Source organism: Octodon degus, unplaced genomic scaffold (assembly GCF_000260255.1).
Source record: "Octodon degus isolate 3935 unplaced genomic scaffold, OctDeg1.0 scaffold00036, whole genome shotgun sequence".
Lineage (NCBI taxonomy): Eukaryota > Metazoa > Chordata > Mammalia > Rodentia > Octodontidae > Octodon > Octodon degus.
In genome coordinates this window covers 5807174-5827428 of record NW_004524612.1, presented here as the reverse complement: position 1 = coordinate 5827428, position 20255 = coordinate 5807174, and the positions used below count along the sequence as shown (strand labels likewise).

Sequence of the window (20255 nt, the reverse complement as noted above, 5' to 3'; positions counted from 1 at the left end):
TGAATCTTGCAATACCTTCCTGGAATTGAGGCATTTGCCATTCATTTCTGAACCATGTTTTTCTCCTTTCCTATGTCCCATATGCCTCGTTCCTCTTTTAATGCTCAGTGGCTGGTGTTTGATTAGGCAAGAGACAAGGGGGCCTACACCGGAGTGGTGGTGGAGGTGGAGGAGTGAGAACTGATCTGAGATATATTACGAAATGGGACCATACTGAGTTGCTGGTAAGTGCAAGGCAAGAGACAGTGGAGCGGGAAGGCTCAGGCTTGGCTCTGTGTGTCTGACCTGGCTGCTTAGTGGGACAGGGCATCTCTTAGCTCCATGGGGACAGCTGGAAGTGAGGTGGCCCTGGGTGGTCCAACAGTTCTCAGTTAGTGCCCTCATCTCAAGATAGCGAATTTGAAGCCATGCTCCATTATTAGATCCCGTCTTTTGTTCAGGGTTCTGCTGAAACCTAGTCACATTTTACTTGCTTTCTCAAGTCCTTGACATTAGCAGAAGCAAAAGCATTTTTGCAGCCATGAGCATTGCTCCCGTGAGCATTTTGGAGGACTTTGGAGGCTGGGTTGGAGCCAAAGAAGCTTTGAGTTTCAATCTGCAGCCTTCAGTGCTTGTGGCAGGAAGCAAGTCCCTTAACTTCTCTCAATCTCAGTTCGCCAGGTTGAGATAGGAGTATAGTAACATTTTTCTGATGTCACAAAATAATTGTATTATATCAGATAATGTGTATTAAAACAAAGGATAAAATTGAAAGTACTGTGTTGCCTGGGAGGTGACATTCTGTGTGACTCTGAAGTCCACAACTGTGTATATAGTTACCTATTTTATTTCTCAGATACCCATAATGCAAGTGCTGAAAGCCACAAACATTGCCTCCTGGGGTTCAGAGCAAAAAATCCAAAAGTAGCTTAGCTTGGTAGTCCCCACTCAGGATTTTTCACAGATTGTAGTCAGTTAGTTCTCAGTCATCTCCAGGCTTCTGTGGCTGCAGAGTCCACTTCCAAGCTTGCTCTGGTGGTATTTGGCAAGCCTGCCTCAGTTGCCCGCTGCCTTCAGTTCCTCTCGACATGGGCCTCTCCATGGAACTACTGACAATGCAGCATCTTGCTGGGAAGGGGTGGGCACCAATCCAGGGCACAAGCTTCAGTCCATTGTCATGGAATCGCTTCTCTTTCTTGGTACTGAGAATCGAATTTAGGACCTGGCACTTGCCAGGAAAGTGTCGTACCATGAACTATCTCTCTAGCCTGTTCTCATGTAATCTTACACAGGACAGAGAGGCATATGTTGTTGGTCACCTACAAGTCCCTGGTACATGTGGTGTGAACATACATATGAAAAGCAGGAGATAGGATCACTGAGGGCATCCTGGGAGCTGGCTGCCACCCCCTGAATAAAGGAATTCAACTGAGGTGGAGGGAATTCTAAATGAAGCCATATGTTCCTATAATGCTCACAGTGTTAATGTGCTATCCATTTTGGAGCACATTTGAAAACCCTCTGTGAAGGAACCCTTGCATGTACCATTTCTACCCACCCGCCCCGACACAGAGGATGGTGTGTCTATCCATGAAGTGTGTTCTGTAGGTACAGCTAATCCTTCCACAGAGGTTTCCTTTGCTTCCTTGCTATCAAAGAGCTGCCTGTATGTGCCAAGGCAGGGCCAACTCACATAGTGGTGTTAGGGCTTCGGTCTACCACTTCCTGATCCAGGGTACACTGCTCGCTTCTGTCCTCCCCCCGCCTGCTTGGCTGTGCCCACATACAGGGTGACTAAGTCTTGTAGAATTTATTGCCACTCCTTGGATAGTTTCCTGCCCTTGTAGTATGCAGAGCTGCCTGAAATGGGCTCACCATGAATCCACCGTCGCCTCTGCCTGCCGCTGACCCTGACAGCGTGACACCAAGAAGGGCTTCTCACAGAGTCTGTCATGATTTATGAGCTCCTCACCAATATCCTGGCTGGCTATCATAGTATGCAACTCTTATGACCAAAATATCCACCGAGCTCTGTGGGGTGAAATGCTTACAGCCACCCTAATAGCAACTTCTGTCGTGCTAATAGAAATTCTGTTGGCCACTGACCACACAGGGGATGAGTTGTAGCCCCTAGGCCAGACTTAGACCTGGTTAATTTCAGCTTCTACCGTAACTGTGGTGAGTTGCATGTATTAACAAATATGTATGATTTGTGACACTTATCTTAAAGTTTTTAACTTTTAACTTTTATTTATTTGAGCTTTTCTTCTTAATCCCTCTTCCACCTCTCCCATCCCCCACCCAGTGGTGGGCACACAGTATTAACACTTTGTGTCTATCAGGTACTTTATATTAATCTTTCAACACCTTATATGAATTTTACTGTCTTTGCTTGGGGTTCAAATGATAGTCCTTTGGGAATACCTGAGTTCATCTATAAGACTGATGCTGGAATTCATACTCTATTTCCCTTTCCTTCTTCTCGAAACTTCTTGTGAATGCAGCAAGTGTTTAATGACTGTTTGTTGTATGTTTGAATAAAGACAGAATCCTAAATAGAAGGGACGGTGATCCTGACCTCCTGTTGACCTATTTCCAAAGGTCTGGGCACTTTGAAGATGTTTCCTGGCCTGGATGGGGTGTCAGGGTTTTTAATCCTACTTCCACTTGGAGTCTTGAGAAACCCATTCCACTGCTTGGCATAAACTTGCATGCTCCTCAGATTCCTGCCTTAAGAGCTCAGGAAAGGCTATGACTCCTTTAGGAAGCCCCTATTTATAATACCAATCACGATGCTCCTGGGCTTCCCTGACACGAGGATGCTGGAACACGGTCCACACTGAGAATGCTCTTCCAGTGTGAGCTCGTGGGCCTACTTTAGTGAGCTCGGACTAGAAGAGCATTAGCAAGCACTGCTTCACAGTGGACGTGGAGACATCTCCCCTAGAGCTGGTAAGAATGGCAGTAAAGCTGTTTTGTTGCATGCCCCCTTCCATGTCATCAGTAAATCCAGTGCTCCAGATCTGCCACCTCGCAGAACCATCCTTGGGGTTTGTCCAGGGATAGGAGAGTACTGGGCAAAGCAGTCAGTAAGGATAGACATTGAAATATGTAGCTGGGCATGGTGGTGCATACCTGTAATCGCAGCTGTCCAGAGGCTGAGTCAGGAGGATCACTGTGAGTTTGAGGCCAGCCTGAGCTACATAGCAAGTTCAAACCCAGCCTGGACTATAGGGTAAGAAACTGTCTCAAAAAACAAAACCAAAAAACAAACAAAAGTAAGTGGCAAGAAAATTGATGAGAACAAGGATTTTGTGCAATTAAAAATCAAAGGCTTGCACATCTCTCTTCTCCCAGTTTGCTTGTTAACAGGGACCTCCTCTTACACTCCTCTTCTTCCCTGTCCTCCAGCTACCCTAAGAGACTGAGCTAGTCTAAAAGTCTAAGTGCCTTTTCTAAGTTTTAAAATAGTCACACAATGCTGGTGCGAACACATGAAGCTGTATTTTTACTGTCATCCCTAACTCGTAGTGGTGCCTAGTAATTACATGGTGTTCTCCATCTGAAAGTCAGTAAACACTTTATAAATGTTAACTCTAATTCTCCCAACCTCTCTGCCTGAACAGAAAGTCTAGATTACATGGGGCGCAGCTGCCCAAGGGTCCGGTTATGCCCCATCGAAGTGACTTCTCTGCAGGTGGCAGAGCTAGTAGAACGACACCCACTCCCAAGCATAACATTCTGTGATGCCAAATAAGAAACCGGAGGTCTCCACACAAGCGAGACTAGAAAGAATTAGCCTCTCTGATTTCAGCAAGCAGATACGAGTGGGCCTTAACGTAACCTCTGCCATCTCCAGTAGAGCTAGTAACTACGTTTGATTACGGATTAGATTGCTGGAATGATTGAGGCATATTTCGCCGGTTAATGGACACAGAGCTTGCTTCTGGTGTGTGTTATCTGCTCCAGATGTTCAAAAGGAAAAGGAAAATCATCACTGCTTCGTTGATAGCAGCTTTATGGCTTTTTGTTATTTTTTTTAAAGGTCTATCTTCCTAAATATCTCAGATTTCACTTCTTTTCTCTAAATGCTGGAATAGCAAGTAACCTTAAATTTTTATACCAGTGAATGTCAAAAGTGAAACTAGAGTTTGAAAGAAGACACTTCTAGGAAAAAAACCCCCACATATTCCACAGCTTTAAATTTCTTTAACCATAGCTTTAATATCACGGCTTTTGTTAACCAACATGATTTTAATCTCTTACAGAAATATAACAATTATTCCAATAAAAATGTTTGAAAGATTACACACTTTAAGTTTCCACAGCATAATGAATTTTGTTGAATGTCTATTTTTGCTTTTTTATTTACTTGTTTTATCTTCAATGATAACCTATTTAAAGCAAAAGCTTTTCAAATGGTAGAATAACTTGATAACATGTCTTCACTGGTAATTTAATACTTGCATATAATGAGTTCATTTGAGAGATTTCATTAAAAGCAGCAAGGTGCCTGAACACCAGAGCTGAGATGTCTTAATCACAGAATTATAGTAATTACACAAATCCCAAGATTTTCATCAGTCAGAAAAGGCTTCCAGGGCTAAACATGCACTTTAAACTCAGCACTAATAACTGTGTATTGTTCTAAATTATAGCAGTGAGACTCCTCAGGCCAAGAGAAATGCTAGATAAAATATTAGAAAGAAAATGTTTAGGTGTTGAAGTTTTAAGGAAGGTGGAGAAATCTGCTGATTTGGTGGTAGAATAGTGTGGCTTAGCAGAGCCTGTCCTGGGTGACAGTGGCACTCCTGCAGATGGACCGAATTTGTAGCAGTTGACATGAAGATGAAGTCACAGAACCTGGGGTCATCACCATGTCATCAGCATAGGAAGAATGACAGTGGCACCTGTCTCTCCCTCCTCCAGGGGTCCTGGAGGTGCTAAGCAGACTGGGCTCCTTTTTCCGAGCTGGGACAGAACCCCAGAAAGTAGACTTAGGATGTGCTCAGAACCTGGGATGGGTGAAGGCTGTCTCTATAATGCAGTCATCATGGGACTTATTAAAAATGTAAAATTTTCAATAAATGACACAGCATGTGTCCCTCAGGAGCTTGTTTGTAAGAAAAGCGATACAGAAAGGGGCGTTGAGAAGGGAATTACGGGATTGTTATTAGATAAAGGTTTTATTTAATTTGTATTCACTTCTGGCTGGGATGAATGGGGGATGTAAAAGGAGGGCTTAGAAGCAGAGAATACACCACAAAGAGTAATATTGGAGCAATTGTCTGTGGCAGAGGTGGGATGGAAAGTCCCTGCAGAGAGATGGAGCTGGCCAGTCCTGGTGGCTCAGTCCTGGTGGCTCTTCGTGTCACCGGGACGTGGAGTTGGGTGCAGAGCGTGTGGCGTGCTGGAGAATTACTACGGAGCCATCATGACGCAGAGTTCCTCGCAGCAGCTAGCAGAGAGACAGCCGAGGGTTTGAGGCCCTCTCTGCGTCCTCCAGCCCCATCCCTTTGCACCGTGAACTCACCTTGCCATCTGCCCACAGGGAAGAGCTGTCCCTGGTCCTTTCTGATTGCATTATCCTTCGGATTTGCTGCTGACAGCTTTGGATCTCAGGGTGCTCCCCCATGTGGGCGTCAGGAGGCTGGAGTCGGCTCTGATTGCTGTCAGCACAGGGGCCTGGCTGCACCCGACCCCCTGCCTGGATGACAGCGCCCTGCCTGCGATTTCAATGGCATTGCAGCTGTGCCCCACACCTGTGCCCCTTGGTAGCAGAGATTAATGCTTGGTAGCATGATCTTCACACTAAGCTACATCTTAAAATCTTTTATGTTGAGAGAGGATTTTGTTAACGTCACTCAGCCATGGTCTGAACTCGTGCTCTCCTTCAGAGTTACTTTTCCATTTTAAATCATTAAAATGCCATGCGTGAGAGCATGGAGGGGCAGATCTCCTCAGACCCGGATTCTGACCCTGACTGAGAACGGTGATTCCCCTGTTTCATCTTCAGAATTGGTGCTCCTTCCAGAGATAATCTTGGGGTGGCAGCCTTGGGAAGCCCAGGCCCTCTCCAGCTGGAGTCCCTTTCTCTCTGTCCCAAGTTCTGTTCATGATTTGCCTGTAATCCTGTTTATTATCTTGTGGACATCAATAGAACTTGGCCCTGGTTTCTACAGATGAGGCTGGCCTGAGTGGGGAGCACATGATGTGAGCCCATTTGGGGCTGGCATACTGCATTTCACAGGGGAAGGGATGTGCTAGGATTTCACCAGTGCACACACTGAACAGGGCTGCTCATCCCTCCACATTTCCCTTGGTCCTGCCTCAGCCACCAATTAGAATATCCACATACCATGTTCTCACTGTGTGTGACAAGGACAACTGAAGAACGTCAATCCTACCTACTAGTTCTGACTAAATACTTACATGAAGGAAAATGACCTTCTTGAGACCATAAAATGAAACCCTGAAGTTTCCAAGGGTCATAGAAACATCCTAGAATAAAAGTTTTGAGCAAAAATAAAATAAAATAAATCATTAAAATGTATGCCACTGAAAATAGGAAGATCACTACAAATCTGATCTACATAGTGAGACCCTGTAAACCCTGTACTAAATAGATTAAAAAATATATATGCCACTGTAGAGAATTTACAAGATTAAAAAAACAAAAACAAGGGGAAACAGAAAATCACAATCCTTCCTTCCACCAGGGTGGATTACTGTTCACACTTGGCACTGTTTCCCTCGCATCTTCTGTGCCCTCTGTTCTGAACAGGCCTGGTGCAGCAGATGTATGTTTGTGTTCTGATTTACATTTACCAATGTTTAGTCATCTTACCCAAGCACTTTCTGTAGCTGCAGAGATGTCAAGAATCTGTGTCTTGCCCTAGTAAAAGAAGGTGTTATCTTAAGTGTTCCGATCCTTTGTGTCTTCCCAGGTCACCCTTTGTCTGCGGCTCGCTGGGAAGGCTATGATGGGAATGCATGGGAGAACTTGGAGGTTCTGTCTAACCCTCTGCTTCTACCTGGAAGATCCTCCTGTAGGAACACTGTCTCCCACTGTGGTGGGCTCCAAGGGGCAAATGGACAAGCACAGCGCAGGGGGCCCGCGACGCACGCTTCCTGCAGTCTAGTCCAGGAAGCCCTTCCTCGGGGCCTGGGCTCTGGGATGCGGCGTGCCGGATGCCCTTGCCCTGAGTGACGATGATGGCCTTGCCCTGAGTGACGATGGTCCGCCGCGGGCTGCTGGGGTGGATTTCCCGGGTGGTGGTCCTGCTTGTGCTGCTCTGCTGTGCCGTCTCCGTCCTCTACATGCTGGCCTGCACCCCCAAAGGCGACGAGGAGCAGCTGGGACTGCCCAGGGCCAATGGCCCCACCGGGAAAGAGGGCTACCAGGCCGCGCTCCAGGAGCGTGAGGAGCAGCACCGCAACTATGTCAGCAGTCTCAAGCGGCAGATTGCGCAGCTCAAGGAGGAGCTGCAGGGGCGTAGCGAGCAGCTGCGGGGCGCTCAGGACCAGGCCAGTGAGGTGGCAGGCCGGGGCCCCGCGCCCAAGGCCCAGGCGCAGGCCGATCTGCTGGCTTTCCTGCGCGCCCAGGTGGACAAGGCGGAGGTGCACACAGGGGTCAAGCTGGCCACCGAGTACGCCGCGGTGCCCTTCGACAGCTTCACCCTGCAGAAAGTGTACCATCTGGAGACCGGCCTGACGCGTCACCCTGAGGAGAAGCCGGTGAGAAAAGACAAGCGTGACGAGTTGGTGGAAGCCATCGAGTTGGCTTTGGAGAGCTTGAACAACCCCTCAGAGGGCAGCCCAAACCAGCGTCCCTACACGGCCTCGGACTTCATAGAAGGTTGGCACCTGTGGGGGCTGGAGGGGTGGGGGAGTCAGAGATATGCCACCCAGGTGCCCTCAGTGCTCAGGTGGGTTTCAGCTATATGCAACAATCGGATGGCTCTGACAGGTCTCGGTGACCTTTTATGTAAGCCATGCCCAAGGCATGGACTTTTATGTTTCAGGAACATCTGTTTCCTCTTACTTTCTTGTGGAAACCACAGTCTTTGAGGACAGGATTCTACTGCTCTTTGGCAGGAGGTAGCCCCACTTGCTTCATTTTTAAAGAATTAAACAAAACATAACCCTCAAACTTGGAAACCCAAGGAGACTACAAGAGGCAGTTTTCATTGTTCCCCTTCTCACAGGTGCTTCTAGAACTTGGGCCTCAGTCTCAGGACCAGAAAGAAGCAAGGAGTAGGGTGCTGTGTGTACAGGGCCCTGCGGGAGCAACTTTATACTTACTGATTGTCTTTCCTCAGAAGGATGTCAGAGGAGCTGAAGGAAGGGTGATACAGATTTAATAAATACCTGAAGGTACTCACATGTGTAGCAAGCAGTAGAGCCAAGATTCAAGCCCCACAAGGCTGATCCCAGAACACCTGTCCTGACTATCACGGGGCACGGCACAAAAGGACAGCACACAACACTGAGACACACGGGCTGGCTTTTTGCCTGGGCACAAGGCATCCTCCTATTAATTTGTGTTTGTGTCTCCTTTTAGAGTTTAATAGCTGTGTCGTTTCTTGGAAGGCTTTCTTAGTGTCTTTTTATTAGTTAGCACATTACTGTTGCTTCAAAAATCAGCCCATGAAGAAGCGATGCCTTCAGGAGCCTCTGGTTCTCTCCCCCCATTTCTGGATAAAACCTCCTTTCAAGGTGCGAGCCGGCCCAATTCCCTCTCCTGTTAGGAAACCAGCTTTGAGCCCACAGGCAAGCCAGAGACTCATTAGGAAGAGCGAAAGCTCTGCTGCTGCTATTTATGCCTGTTCTCTTTGGGCATTTTCCTGCCTTAAGACTTTGCCTACTTTATATGTGAACCATAAGTTCGTGCAGTTTTAATGCAGCATCATTTTATAATATACTTAGACTTGGGTAAAGAAATCCTTTGCAAGATTAAGCTTTAGGTGTGAGGGTTTTACTTATTTATGAACCATATGAAATATCCAGACCTTTCAGCTGCTGACCAGTGTAATAACAATCACGTGGTGAGCACACGGAATGAGTTCAAAATACAATGAAGAGGCAGAAGCACTTTTTATAGTGCTTTGCAGTTCATGGAGCATTTGCACATGTGTTATGTTACTAGCTGGTCCCCAAGAAAAACCATTAAGCATCATTTTAGAAAAATTATGATTGCCTCGCTCCCTGGAGTACAGAGCTGCCCACATGCAAAGGAATTTCAAAAGAGCTTAATTACAAATCAATGCCTACAGTTTGCAGTGTTAGCCCCGGTGATTTTCAGTCTGCTTTCACTTGTGAAATCTCTCCTGTGCTTTTCTGCATATAGGGTAGGTAAGGCCTGTCTTTCTCCAGCAGCACGGATACCAGCCTTTTGTCACCGAGTCTCTTTGCTCTGAGATCTGGTGTTCTCTTAGGGATGCCGCCATCAAAGCTGCCCGATCTTGCTTTCACAGCTGATACTGGAAGTAGTTTAATCCACATTTATATTCCAAATTCATGAAAGTCTAGTCATTTGTTTTCATATGATAAATAAATACAAAATATTACTATCTGGTCCATATATATTTTGAAGATTTGATAATTATAAGCAGCATAGGTTATTTGATTTTTAAGGTTTTCTATTTCATTGAGTAACAAATATCAATGAGACACTTTCCAAGCTGATTAATAGGACATTTTGAATAATTAACACATTGCACATTGTTATCTTCTCAGCAGTCATCCACAGCACAAGAAGCAGCCAGGACATCCTGTCCAAACACTACTACTCAAATCCTTCCTCTCACTGAACAAAGCAAAAGCAGCCGTACATTTATCCTAACTATTCTGTATATACAAATACAAAACGGTCCTTCCTCTGGATCCCCCCTCTCCAGTTCAGTCCTATCAGAGATGGGTATTCTATTGGCATCTAAATATTGTAGGTGCTTGAATTCAGCATAACTATCCAACACAGTCCAACAGTCCACAATAGTAGGGAATTGTCTGCAGAAATTGTTGACTAGAGCCTTTTACAGCTCAGCATATAAATATGGCTTTACTTTATATACCTCATTTTTATACTTTTCTACCTGATGGTTAAGACCAAGATAAAGCAAGACCCATATAACAAGAAATGTAACTTTTTTTTTATTTTTTTTATTATTTATTTTAACATTTATTTAGTGTGTGTGTGTGTGTGTGTGTGTGTGTGTGTGTGTGTGTGTTGCCAGCTCAGCCCACCAGGGGGCGCGGCTGGCTGGCATGTGGTGCTGGGGGATTGAACCGTGGTCCCTGTGCTTTGCCAAGCTTGTTCCAAGTAGGTGCTTTAGACCACTGAGCCATCTCTCCAGCCCCAAGAAATGTAACTTTTGTATCTGATATGGTCAGTCAAGTTCCCATAGGATTTATCCTGTAACTCTGCACTGCATTTTGTAGATCCTTTGTCAGTATCAGCCATGTGGGTGAGTCACGGCCAATGCTTGACCAATTTGCTCTCTGTGAAAGCCTGAGAGAAAGTTTTCTCTCCATGTGACTCTCCTTAGGCACACTATACATCATCAATCACATTCCTCTATGGCTCCATAATCTCCTTGATCAGAAAATTTGGGGCACAACTGAGTTACATGATGTTACAGTACGGGTTCTCTTGTGTCCTCAGTCTTCACTGACCATGAAAGGCTAGGCCTAAATGTTGGCTGACCTTGCAGCCCTTATTTTTCTCCAAGTTTTGATCTGCAAACCTAGGTTGTTAACCCTCCAGAAGAAAAGCTTAATACTACCCTGCAACGTATGCAGTTCGGTTTACCCTAACTATCTGTCTAAATATCGAACATCTTAGGCATAACGTGGAATAGGTATCTTCTATCAAGTATTGATGTGTTGAAATTTAAGTCCTTACAGAATGTGAAGAAAAAAAATTAAGAAAATAGGAATAAACACATATTTTTACACAGAAAGAAATCTAACCATATATAGCATTGTAGCAGGACAGTCCTGTGACATTTTTTTTCTTTTTCTTGTGTCTTTTTTTTTTTATTTATTACCCATTTAAAAAAAGAAAAACAAAAACAAAAACCTTTTACTTGTGAGACAGTATGGTAATAACTGGTATGTCATGACAAGAAGTATGTATTTAGAAGACCAGAATGACAGGCAATCAATTGCACTGAAGATAGCAATGTGTAATAGAAGGGTCATGCTTGGAATGCCTGTCTGTTTTTAAGTTCTTATACACAGTGAAGGACTACAGAGGGAATCTTCTGTATTCACAGGAAGCAGGGTACAGTGGGACCTTGACTTACAAACTCAATTCATTCACAAACACCGACTGTAACTCAGGACTATTTTTCCCATAAAGAATAATGGAAAGACCCATAATGCATTCTGAACCTTCCAAAGCACCCCTTAACTAACCTTTCATGATTAAAAAAAAAAGGTTGTATAATGTGAGTAATTTCCCAGAAACACAACTATTTTCCTATTGTATTTACCAAAAAGTTATAAAATGTGACTAGTTTACCAGAAACAACAATTTTGTACTATACTCGCCATTGCAGAAAGAGAGGAGGAAATGGAAGGTGGTTAATGTTTGGAAGGAGCATCCTCTTCCATAAGAACATCAGGAACCTGGCTCTCTCTCTCTCTCTGGTGTCTTTTCTCTCCTCAGGAGAGTCTGTAGCCCACTAGGACCTTCTTATGGCTCACTAGGTCTCAATCTTTTCAGAACTAAAAACTGAACTAAGGTTGTCTGTTCCCATCTTTAACAGTGTTCTGTAATATTACATGACATCGTCATTAAGTGCACACAGTGATTGTCTTTTTCTCTGTCTGGTCTTCTCCGCTAGTGTTGCAACTCTGTCCATTCTTTCAGGATTTTCTTTGTTTCAGAAGAAGAATGTAGCTGAATTGATTGTTGGTGCTCCTCCTCTTCTTTGGAAAGCTGCTCAACTGCCTTTCCCCATTACTCTTCAACTAGGAGTTGCTGAAGTTCCTCTTCAGATAATAACTCTGAGAATTAATTTCTATACCAGTTCCTCAGTATCACTACTAACTACCTGTAAGCCTATGAATTCTACCATAGTGATAAGGTCATCAGCCATAGGGTCAGTTGAATGTTCAGACTCCTCTATACAACTTTCATGTCTTTCTTCTATATAAGTGTAGTTTTTCCAGGCAGATCTCATTGTCCTTAGAGTCATTGGCCCAGGATTTCTCAATTAATTGCATACAGGAAAGGATGTTGTAATGTTGTTTCCATTTCAGGGTCTGGGATATAGCTTATAGTGTATAGCTTCTTAAAGTTAGCTGTAACTTACTGGTCCATAGGCTGCAGTAGAGAAGTTGTAGTAGATGGGAGGAACTGAACTGAGAGCTATGGGAATTCTTCAGCTAGTTCTTCTTCCAAATCTTATGGGTGAGCCAGAGCATTATCCATAATGAGGCAAGCCTTGAGTAGCAAACCTTTGTCCTCTAGATATTTCTTAACAGTAGGACAAAAGTTTCCCTGATTCACTCAAAAAAATACTCTTGTTACTTAGGATTTTTCTGTAATCTCCACATGATTCCTAGCCTATTCTTCATGACTTTATGTTTTCTGGACACTTTAGGAGTCTTGGAGTGATAAACCAAGAGAAGCTTTATCTTGAGGTTACCACTCGCATTGGCACATAGCAATAAGGCCAGCCTGTCTCTCAGAGGCTTGTGGCCTGGCATTTTCTTCTCTTTCTGGGTAATGGATGTTTTCCTCCATAAAAATCCAGTTTGTTATGGTTGAAAATTTGAAGAGAACAAAAGCTGTTTCTTTATGTCATCATTCAAAGGTGGTGTGTATAATTTCCGGGAGCTGTTTTATCAGCACTGGCTGCTTCACGATGCCTAGTTATGCTATAAGCCCAAGTTCTTGCTTTAAAATAGTGAAACTACCCCTGACTGGCATAAAATGTTGCACCATTATCACTTGTGGGTGGGTTGTCTTTTATAAGTTCTTCATTTATATCCCTAGCTTTCACACAAGTTATAGACTCAGGCTATCACCGGCCATGTGCCTTTCATTTATCCACACTAGTAACAGACTTCGTATTGCATCTAATACTGTAAGTCATGACTTATTAATTTGAGTAACACCTTTAGCAACACTAGCTTCCTTATACAAGTCTTTTCTCTGTAAGATTGCCAAGATGGTAGATATTGATGTCTTATACATCTTAGCAAGATCTGTTACAGGAACTCCACTCTCATTATTTCTCCATAATTTCCTTCTTTATTTCAATTATGATTGCTTTCCTTCCCCTCCCTCCTTCCCTTCTTTCCTTAACTTCTTTTCTAGCTGTTGGGTTGGGGCCATTTCAGTAGCAGTAGTCGTACCAATTATATAAAGCGCTGACTGAAATCACATCTATAAACACACATTTTGGGCTCAGACTGACTCTTACATATGCTTGCATACATGTTTCTGGCATTAAGAATCTTTTTTTTTACAACCACACAAGCGGCCAGATTTCAGGTTTTAACTCAAGGCTTTAGTTGTAAGTTAAACCTAAAATTCTGATTATAATGTGAGCTGTCCATACGTGAGGCTGGTCATTAACTTGAGGGTCCACTGTACTTAAAAGAGTCTAGTAGTCAGTGGAAACTTCAGGAAAATAAAATTAATTTGATATAAGGAGAACATTTGAGGTTTTGCTTTATTTATTTATTTTGGACTGGGAATCAAACTCAGGACCTTGTGCTGGCCAGGCAGGCACTATAGCCCTAAGCTTTATCCCTGGCCCCTAACAGTTATGTTTCAGACCAAAGTGGTATTCCTGTGCCTGCTACAATTGTGTCATCTCGTGGAGGACCTTCAGAAAGTTATAAGGCTTGTGTCAGAGAGGTGACTGGACTGAACTACTCTTGAGGACCTTTTCTGCCTAGGCTTACAGTTTTAGCTATAATTAATTAAGGAGAAAGAAGGAAATGGAAAAGATCTAATTTGAAGCTTATCATCTATACTAAGTTAGAGAAAATGATAAGGACCTGATAAAGATGAATTATATCTTTAACTTATTTATATTTTCAAACATACCCTTAGAAAAGTTTTGTATAAAGATAGTCAGTAATCCAAAGGGCAGAACAATGTAGCAAGTCCATCAGAAAATTTGGGGTTAGAAGTGATAGTATTCTGCTTTCTCAGATTACTCAAAGTGAACTGGTCAAATTTGCTAAGCCCTGCACCAGTATGTTCAAAACAAGTATTCTTTGTGTTTAAAGAAATAACAATAAAGCTGGGTGTGTGACTCCATGGTAGGGTACTTGCTTAGCATACACGAGGCTTTGGGTTCAATCTCCAGCATCATACACAGAAAATGAAAGGAACAGAAAGAAGAATGAAAGCCCTTTGGATCCTCCCAGATGGGATGCTTCCACATGATGATTAAAGGTATCTGTGATGAGTATGATATGTGCAAGAGGCACTATGTGATTCTGACCAAAAACTAAGCCTGCGAGACATAGATTCTTCCCTTTCAACAAGACTTGATGGGCACGGCCTCCATAGTGCCTGCCAGCTCCAATCCCTGAGCCCATTTTATCTGCAAACACTCTGACCTCTTTATTTTGCAATTTTGCCAGGTCACTGGCTCTGAGGATCCTCTGCTCCTACCCTACTAGGTAACCTGGGACAACCCTGACTCCAGACAGGTTACTCAGAAGATTTAGTCTGGCTTCAGTGACTTTACAATCAGTGCATCTTCTAGAGAATGTCACACTTATGACTCATAATTTATTATCTACATGATTTAATTGCCTAGTCTGAAACACAGGGGAACACTATTTGCTTCCTTTCCCCTCTTCCTAGATGTTCTACTGGCTCTGATCTTTGTGTTGGATGCTTCCATAATAGCACTCATTTTTAATAATATCTCGAGAAAGAATGGAGAGGAGAACAGAGTCAGATCCTCTACCTCAGGATGCTGTGCTATTTCTCTCCTTGAGTAAACAGAAAATTCTTTTCTTGAGTTTATGGTCTAGTTATTTTATCAGTATAGGAAAAAAACTTGAGAATTAAAATCTGAGAGGCACGCTGTTTGGCTCTGAGTTCATGTTTTCAGTAGAATGTTTGTACGTAAGTTTGACATCATTCCATGAAACTATTTAGTTTTCAGAGTCATTCCTCTCTTGTAGTCTAAACATTTGACTGCAGAAGCCCTCTGTGACCCACTTGCGGCTGCTGTCTCTGTGGGATTGCTCTGCCACCAGTCGTGCAGCTCAACTTCCTCCACCTGCTGAAGGATAAGCAGTGTGCCAAAAGGGGTCAGATGCCCAACAACTCCGTTTTGGGATGAGATGGAGTCACACTATGGTCTGTAAGAAAGTGAAGGTTTTGAGGATGCCACTGCAGTTTTCTCCCTGCAGACTTCTGGTGCTAGCAGTGTGACCATGGCAAGGGGTGGGACCATTAAGAAGTGATTAGGCCACAAGGACTCCTCCCTCATGAGCAGGATTAAGGCCCTTGTAAAGGAGGCTTTGTGGGGCCTTCACTAGCTTGTCCTTCTGCCTTCTGTTGTGTGAGGGCACAACACTCATGCCCTCTGAGAATTCAGGACTCAACACATGCCCAAACCTAGAAGGACCTTGGTCTTGAACTTCCCATTCTCCACATAATGAACAAATAGATTTCTGTCCTTTACAAATTACAAAGTTTGGGATCTTTTGTTGTAGCTCCACAAAAGTCTGAAGATACCCTGAAGTATGTTTTAAAACAAGTGCCTATGGAGATTGGCATAAAAATTTGTAGTAGGTTGCATAAATGGCCCTAGCTTCTTGTACTCTGCAACTAAAACCTCTTGGAAATGCTAAGTTTGGGACTTCCATTGTTTGTCTGCTGCCAAGTAACCTTTAAGGGACAAGCACTTAGCTCAAGGTTCTCTGGACAAGTCCAGGATTGGACTCGAGTAACCCACTGAGGAGTTATGTGGCAGGGACAGCAGTGGACAGGGTGAGGGTCCTTTTCTCTCTGTGCATGCAGTGGTGCATCTCTTTGCCAGTCACTGGGTGACACAGGGTAGAAATGGTGTGACAGATGACCCAAGACATTCTGGACATTGAAGACAGCTGGGGTCTTTGTATGAAGTGTGTCCCTATGTTTGAGGTGCAGTGCAGGGAGACTCCCAGGCAGGCATGGCAGCAAAAGATGTCAAGTCCAGGTTAGGTTTCAGAATCCTTCACTTTTGTCTCCTGGGAAGTATGGGTGGGAGATTTCAGGACAGCAGGTGGTCCTCCTGGAAGGACCATGTTAGCTTGCCACAGGGTTCTGAGCAAGCGTGTGTGGCACTAGGCTTTCAGTACCTCCCCTGTCTCCTCTATCCCACTCCCACTTCTCCACTTCTGTCTATTTATGACTTACGTTCCTACAGGAAGGGAGACATGCTTCTAAGTCTAGAGATCAGAGACTTGCATGCAAATAAGCAGCTTAACGCTGCACTTTGCAGAGTGAATTCTTCCTGTGGTGGTGGTGAGAAAGAATCCTAGCCTTGGATTTCTACCAGCATAGGCAGGAACCTGACCCCCAGGCCTCCTATCAGGCTCTGCAACCTGGAGAACCCTTGCCAAGATAGATGCTGCTACTGCAGAATACTTTTAAATGTCTGGTAATTTTTATAAGGGGTTCTACATTTTCATTTTGCTCTGGCCTCATAGTCCTACCTCCAAGCTTGAAAGGACAGGAAGAAGCAGTAGAGAGAAGAGACAATGGCTTTAGAAGGTGTACTGCAGTTTTGTCACCTTTGCTCCAAACAATAATCTTACTACACTTCCTGTGGGTACCTGGTTCTCAAACCGCTGCTGCAGCTTGGAGATTGCAGTGGTCAGAGATGGCGATTGCTGTAATTTATTCTAGCTGATTGTGTGTCTGTGCACAAGGCAGGATTTCTAACATTTTACAAGCATACTCTTATTTAATCTCTTCTTTACCAGTGAGATGGATATTCATGTTATGTCCATTTTGTCAGCATGTAATTTGAAATTCAAAGATGCTAGGTAACATTCATAAGGTTGAGAGACGTCTCACTCTGGAAAATTGTACGAACTTACTTCAGACAGTTTGGATAGAGAGAAAATTGGGCAGAACTATTCGGCCTTTGTATCAGAAACCCACCCCCACAAGAATCTGTCAACTCACTCCTGATTTAATCACCTCTAAGGTCCCATTCCTTAATTCTGTTACAATGGCAATTAAATTTCAATATGAGTGTTGAGGGAAATTCAAACCTTAGCAAATGTCTACAGATTGTTATCGTGAAAAACGTCATTTCAACTGCTCAAACTCTATAAAGTTCTTTCAGAATCATTGTAGCATTATGGAGAAAGGAAAAGGACTTAAAAGAATCAGGAAAAATATATTGAATTCAAAATATCTCCTCAATTGCCCTTAAAGAGCAGCTGGGCATGCTTAATCAGCTCCTTAAATTTCTGTCATAGTCTCCAAAGTTCAGAACTATACATACATTTAAATTTTACACACATCCACAGTTTGGAGATGGACAGTTTCGGAGGACTCATGATTGAATCCCAACTTCCCTTCTGAACTTCGTTCCCTGTTGCCCCTTCCTCCCCTTCTCCTGTCAGTGAAGTCTACTCTTCCCCACAGTGCCCGGACACTGCTTGTAGCAGCCTGCCTCAGTGGGAAGCCCAGCTCTCTGGGTATCTAGTTTTACATCTCCTCTCTAAAATATTTTCTGTGTTTTCCAGCCTGAAGCTCTCTTTCATCTTTTCCTAAGTAGTGTCTTATGCTTGAGGGTTCTTTGCAGTTCTCCATTTAGTTTCCTAGCCCTTCATTCAAGTTTATCCTGTCTTTCCTGACCACTTCTTGTAACAGTAATTGAAGAGCTGACTTTCCCTGTTGATTGACTGCGCAGCCATCAGCAGTGTTTGGGTTCTACAGTTTGCCCTTTTGGAGCTGAGCTAAGTGAGGCTGTGAGAAGTGTAAGTTCCCCAACATCCTGCTGCTGGTGAATAGAAGGGCCTGGTCCCCAGCCCTCTAAGTGCCCCTTTTGTGCAGAACCATTCTGGAGGGGAGTCCACACCTTGGCATACTTTCAATAGGTAGGTAGGTAGGTAGGTAGGTTAGATAGATAGATAGATAGATAGATAGATAGATAGATAGATAGATAGATATAGATAGATAGATAGATAGATAGATAGATAGATAGATAGATAAATCTTGTTCGAATACTTACATGTTTAAGGATTGTTCCAACATCCGACGTACATTGTTTGGATTTTTGACCTGCTGCATGTACTTAAAACCAACATTCAGACCTAGGGTACAAGAATATGAGCGGTGGTGTGGCCTTGTGGCAGCTTCTTTTTTATTGCTGTAATTTTTGCTGGTAGTACTGTACAGTACAAGTACTGTAGTTTGTGTTCTGTAATGTTCTGCATACATTACAGAATAATATGTAAGAGTGATGCAAATAAATACAAAGTCATCACAGCTGAGTTTCCTTTGGCCATTTCTTTGTTCTGAATATTATGGTGTATATACTCTCTACAACTCCTTGTTTAGCAACCAATCCACTTAATTACCTAATTGCAGGAATCTGACTTAGCCATAAAGTGAGGAATGTCTGTATCTGTTGATATACTGATATATAGATGTTGCTATAAGCTTTTTGAAAGGAAAGTTATATAAATTCCAAGATATATGTAGTACCTGTATGACCAAACTTACAGATCCACTGGATAAAGTATGCTCAAAATGAACAATGAATGTTCCAAATTTTTAAAAGATTTTCATTGTAGTAAGTGACATATTGCCATCAACCCCTTCACTTCCAGCCACTTACCCATCGTCTTTCCTGCTTTCTGAAGCAGTTCTGGAATTACTCTTTCATGAATGTCTTTATGAGATTGGACCAGAAATAAGGTAAATGTTGGGCACAGTACCTCCCTGTGAAAAGACAGGCTCATAAAACCTCATGGTGTCCTCATCCACCTCATTCACTGGGTCTGAAGCTTCTGGCTTTTTCCCAAAGTCAAAATGACCATAAAAGAGAGATTTTTGAATCAACTCAGGAACTTGAGGCAGCAGGAAAACACAAGTAAAGAGACTCACAAAAGAAGACTTCCTGATATGCTGCAGAAAGCAGAAAGAACAAGGCAGAAGTGGGTTTAAAGCAGATAGGGAGGATTTTGAGCAGAATTAATGACAGTGTGTCTTTCATCATAATAAAAAAAAATTAAGCATTCACAGAATTTTTAAATTGCACTTCATAAATTAATTGTTTGGATGGGAAGAGATTTTACATTAATGCAGTACCACAAAAATTGCTTAGGGTCTCGGATGTCCCTCAGATCTGAAATAAACCCAAACTCAAATACGGGGGGTTGGGTGCAAGTGAATGTGAGAGTAGATTTCTTAGAAAGATATTTTCTTTTGCTCTTCTAGGCATCAGTTGTTAGTTCTGAGCATAGTCTATAGTAGTAAAACCACTTATAACAACTTTTTATTATGAAATAATTTTAGAATTATAGAAGAGCTGCAAAAGCACTACAGAAAGCTCTTGTGTATCCTTCACTCTCCTTTCTCCAATTCTAGTATTTTATTTCATTTTGGTAAAATAATCAAAAGCAGGAAAATAACCTTGGTTTAGCCATATCTCCTTGTTTGTTTGTTTTTTTTTTTCTTTCTACAGATGAAGTCATCCATAGTCTGAAAATATTAAATGAAAAATTCCAGAGCAAAAGATTCATATGTTTTAAATATATTTTACTCTAGTATGTTATTATTGTTTTCTGTTTTTAATCTTTTATTGTGCCAGTTTATGAACTTTATCATAAGAATGTAGGAAGACATAAAAAAAATCAGTCTGGGTAAGGTTTGGTGCTGTCCATAGGGGTCAGAAAATCTACTTCTCCTAGATAAGAAGGAGCTTCTCTATATATTGTTAACTAAAATAGCTTGGGTTTGGTTTTGTTGTATTTCTCCTTCTTGGTATTCTCTGAATGTCTCAGATCTGTGCTTTCATACCTGTCACTCAATTCTGTGACAGTATTTCTTTCTTCTTTTCCTTTTTTTTTTTTTTTTTTTTTGGTGGAATTGGGGATTAAACTCAGGCCCTTAGGAGCCAGGGAGATGGCTCAGTAGAATAAGCACTTGCCTGGCAGGCACAAGGTCCTGAGTTCAATCCCCGGTTCCACCAAAAAATAAACTCAGACCCTTGTGCTTGCCAGGGAAGTGCTTATTCTACTGAGCCATCTCCCCAGGCCCATGTGACAGTATTTCTTTAAAAAAA

At 42.9% G+C, this 20255-nt stretch overlaps 1 protein-coding gene across 1 annotated transcript in view; it reads left to right on the top strand.

Annotated features, from left to right (window-relative positions):
- Csgalnact1 (chondroitin sulfate N-acetylgalactosaminyltransferase 1) overlaps positions 1-20255 on the top strand; it is a 193955-nt gene that overhangs the window by 82770 nt on the left and 90930 nt on the right. The window contains exon 3 of the mRNA XM_004630620.2: positions 6927-7837. Coding sequence (XP_004630677.1) covers positions 7216-7837 — 622 coding nt within the window. The 5' untranslated portion in view covers positions 6927-7215. The remainder of the gene's footprint in view (positions 1-6926; positions 7838-20255) is intronic.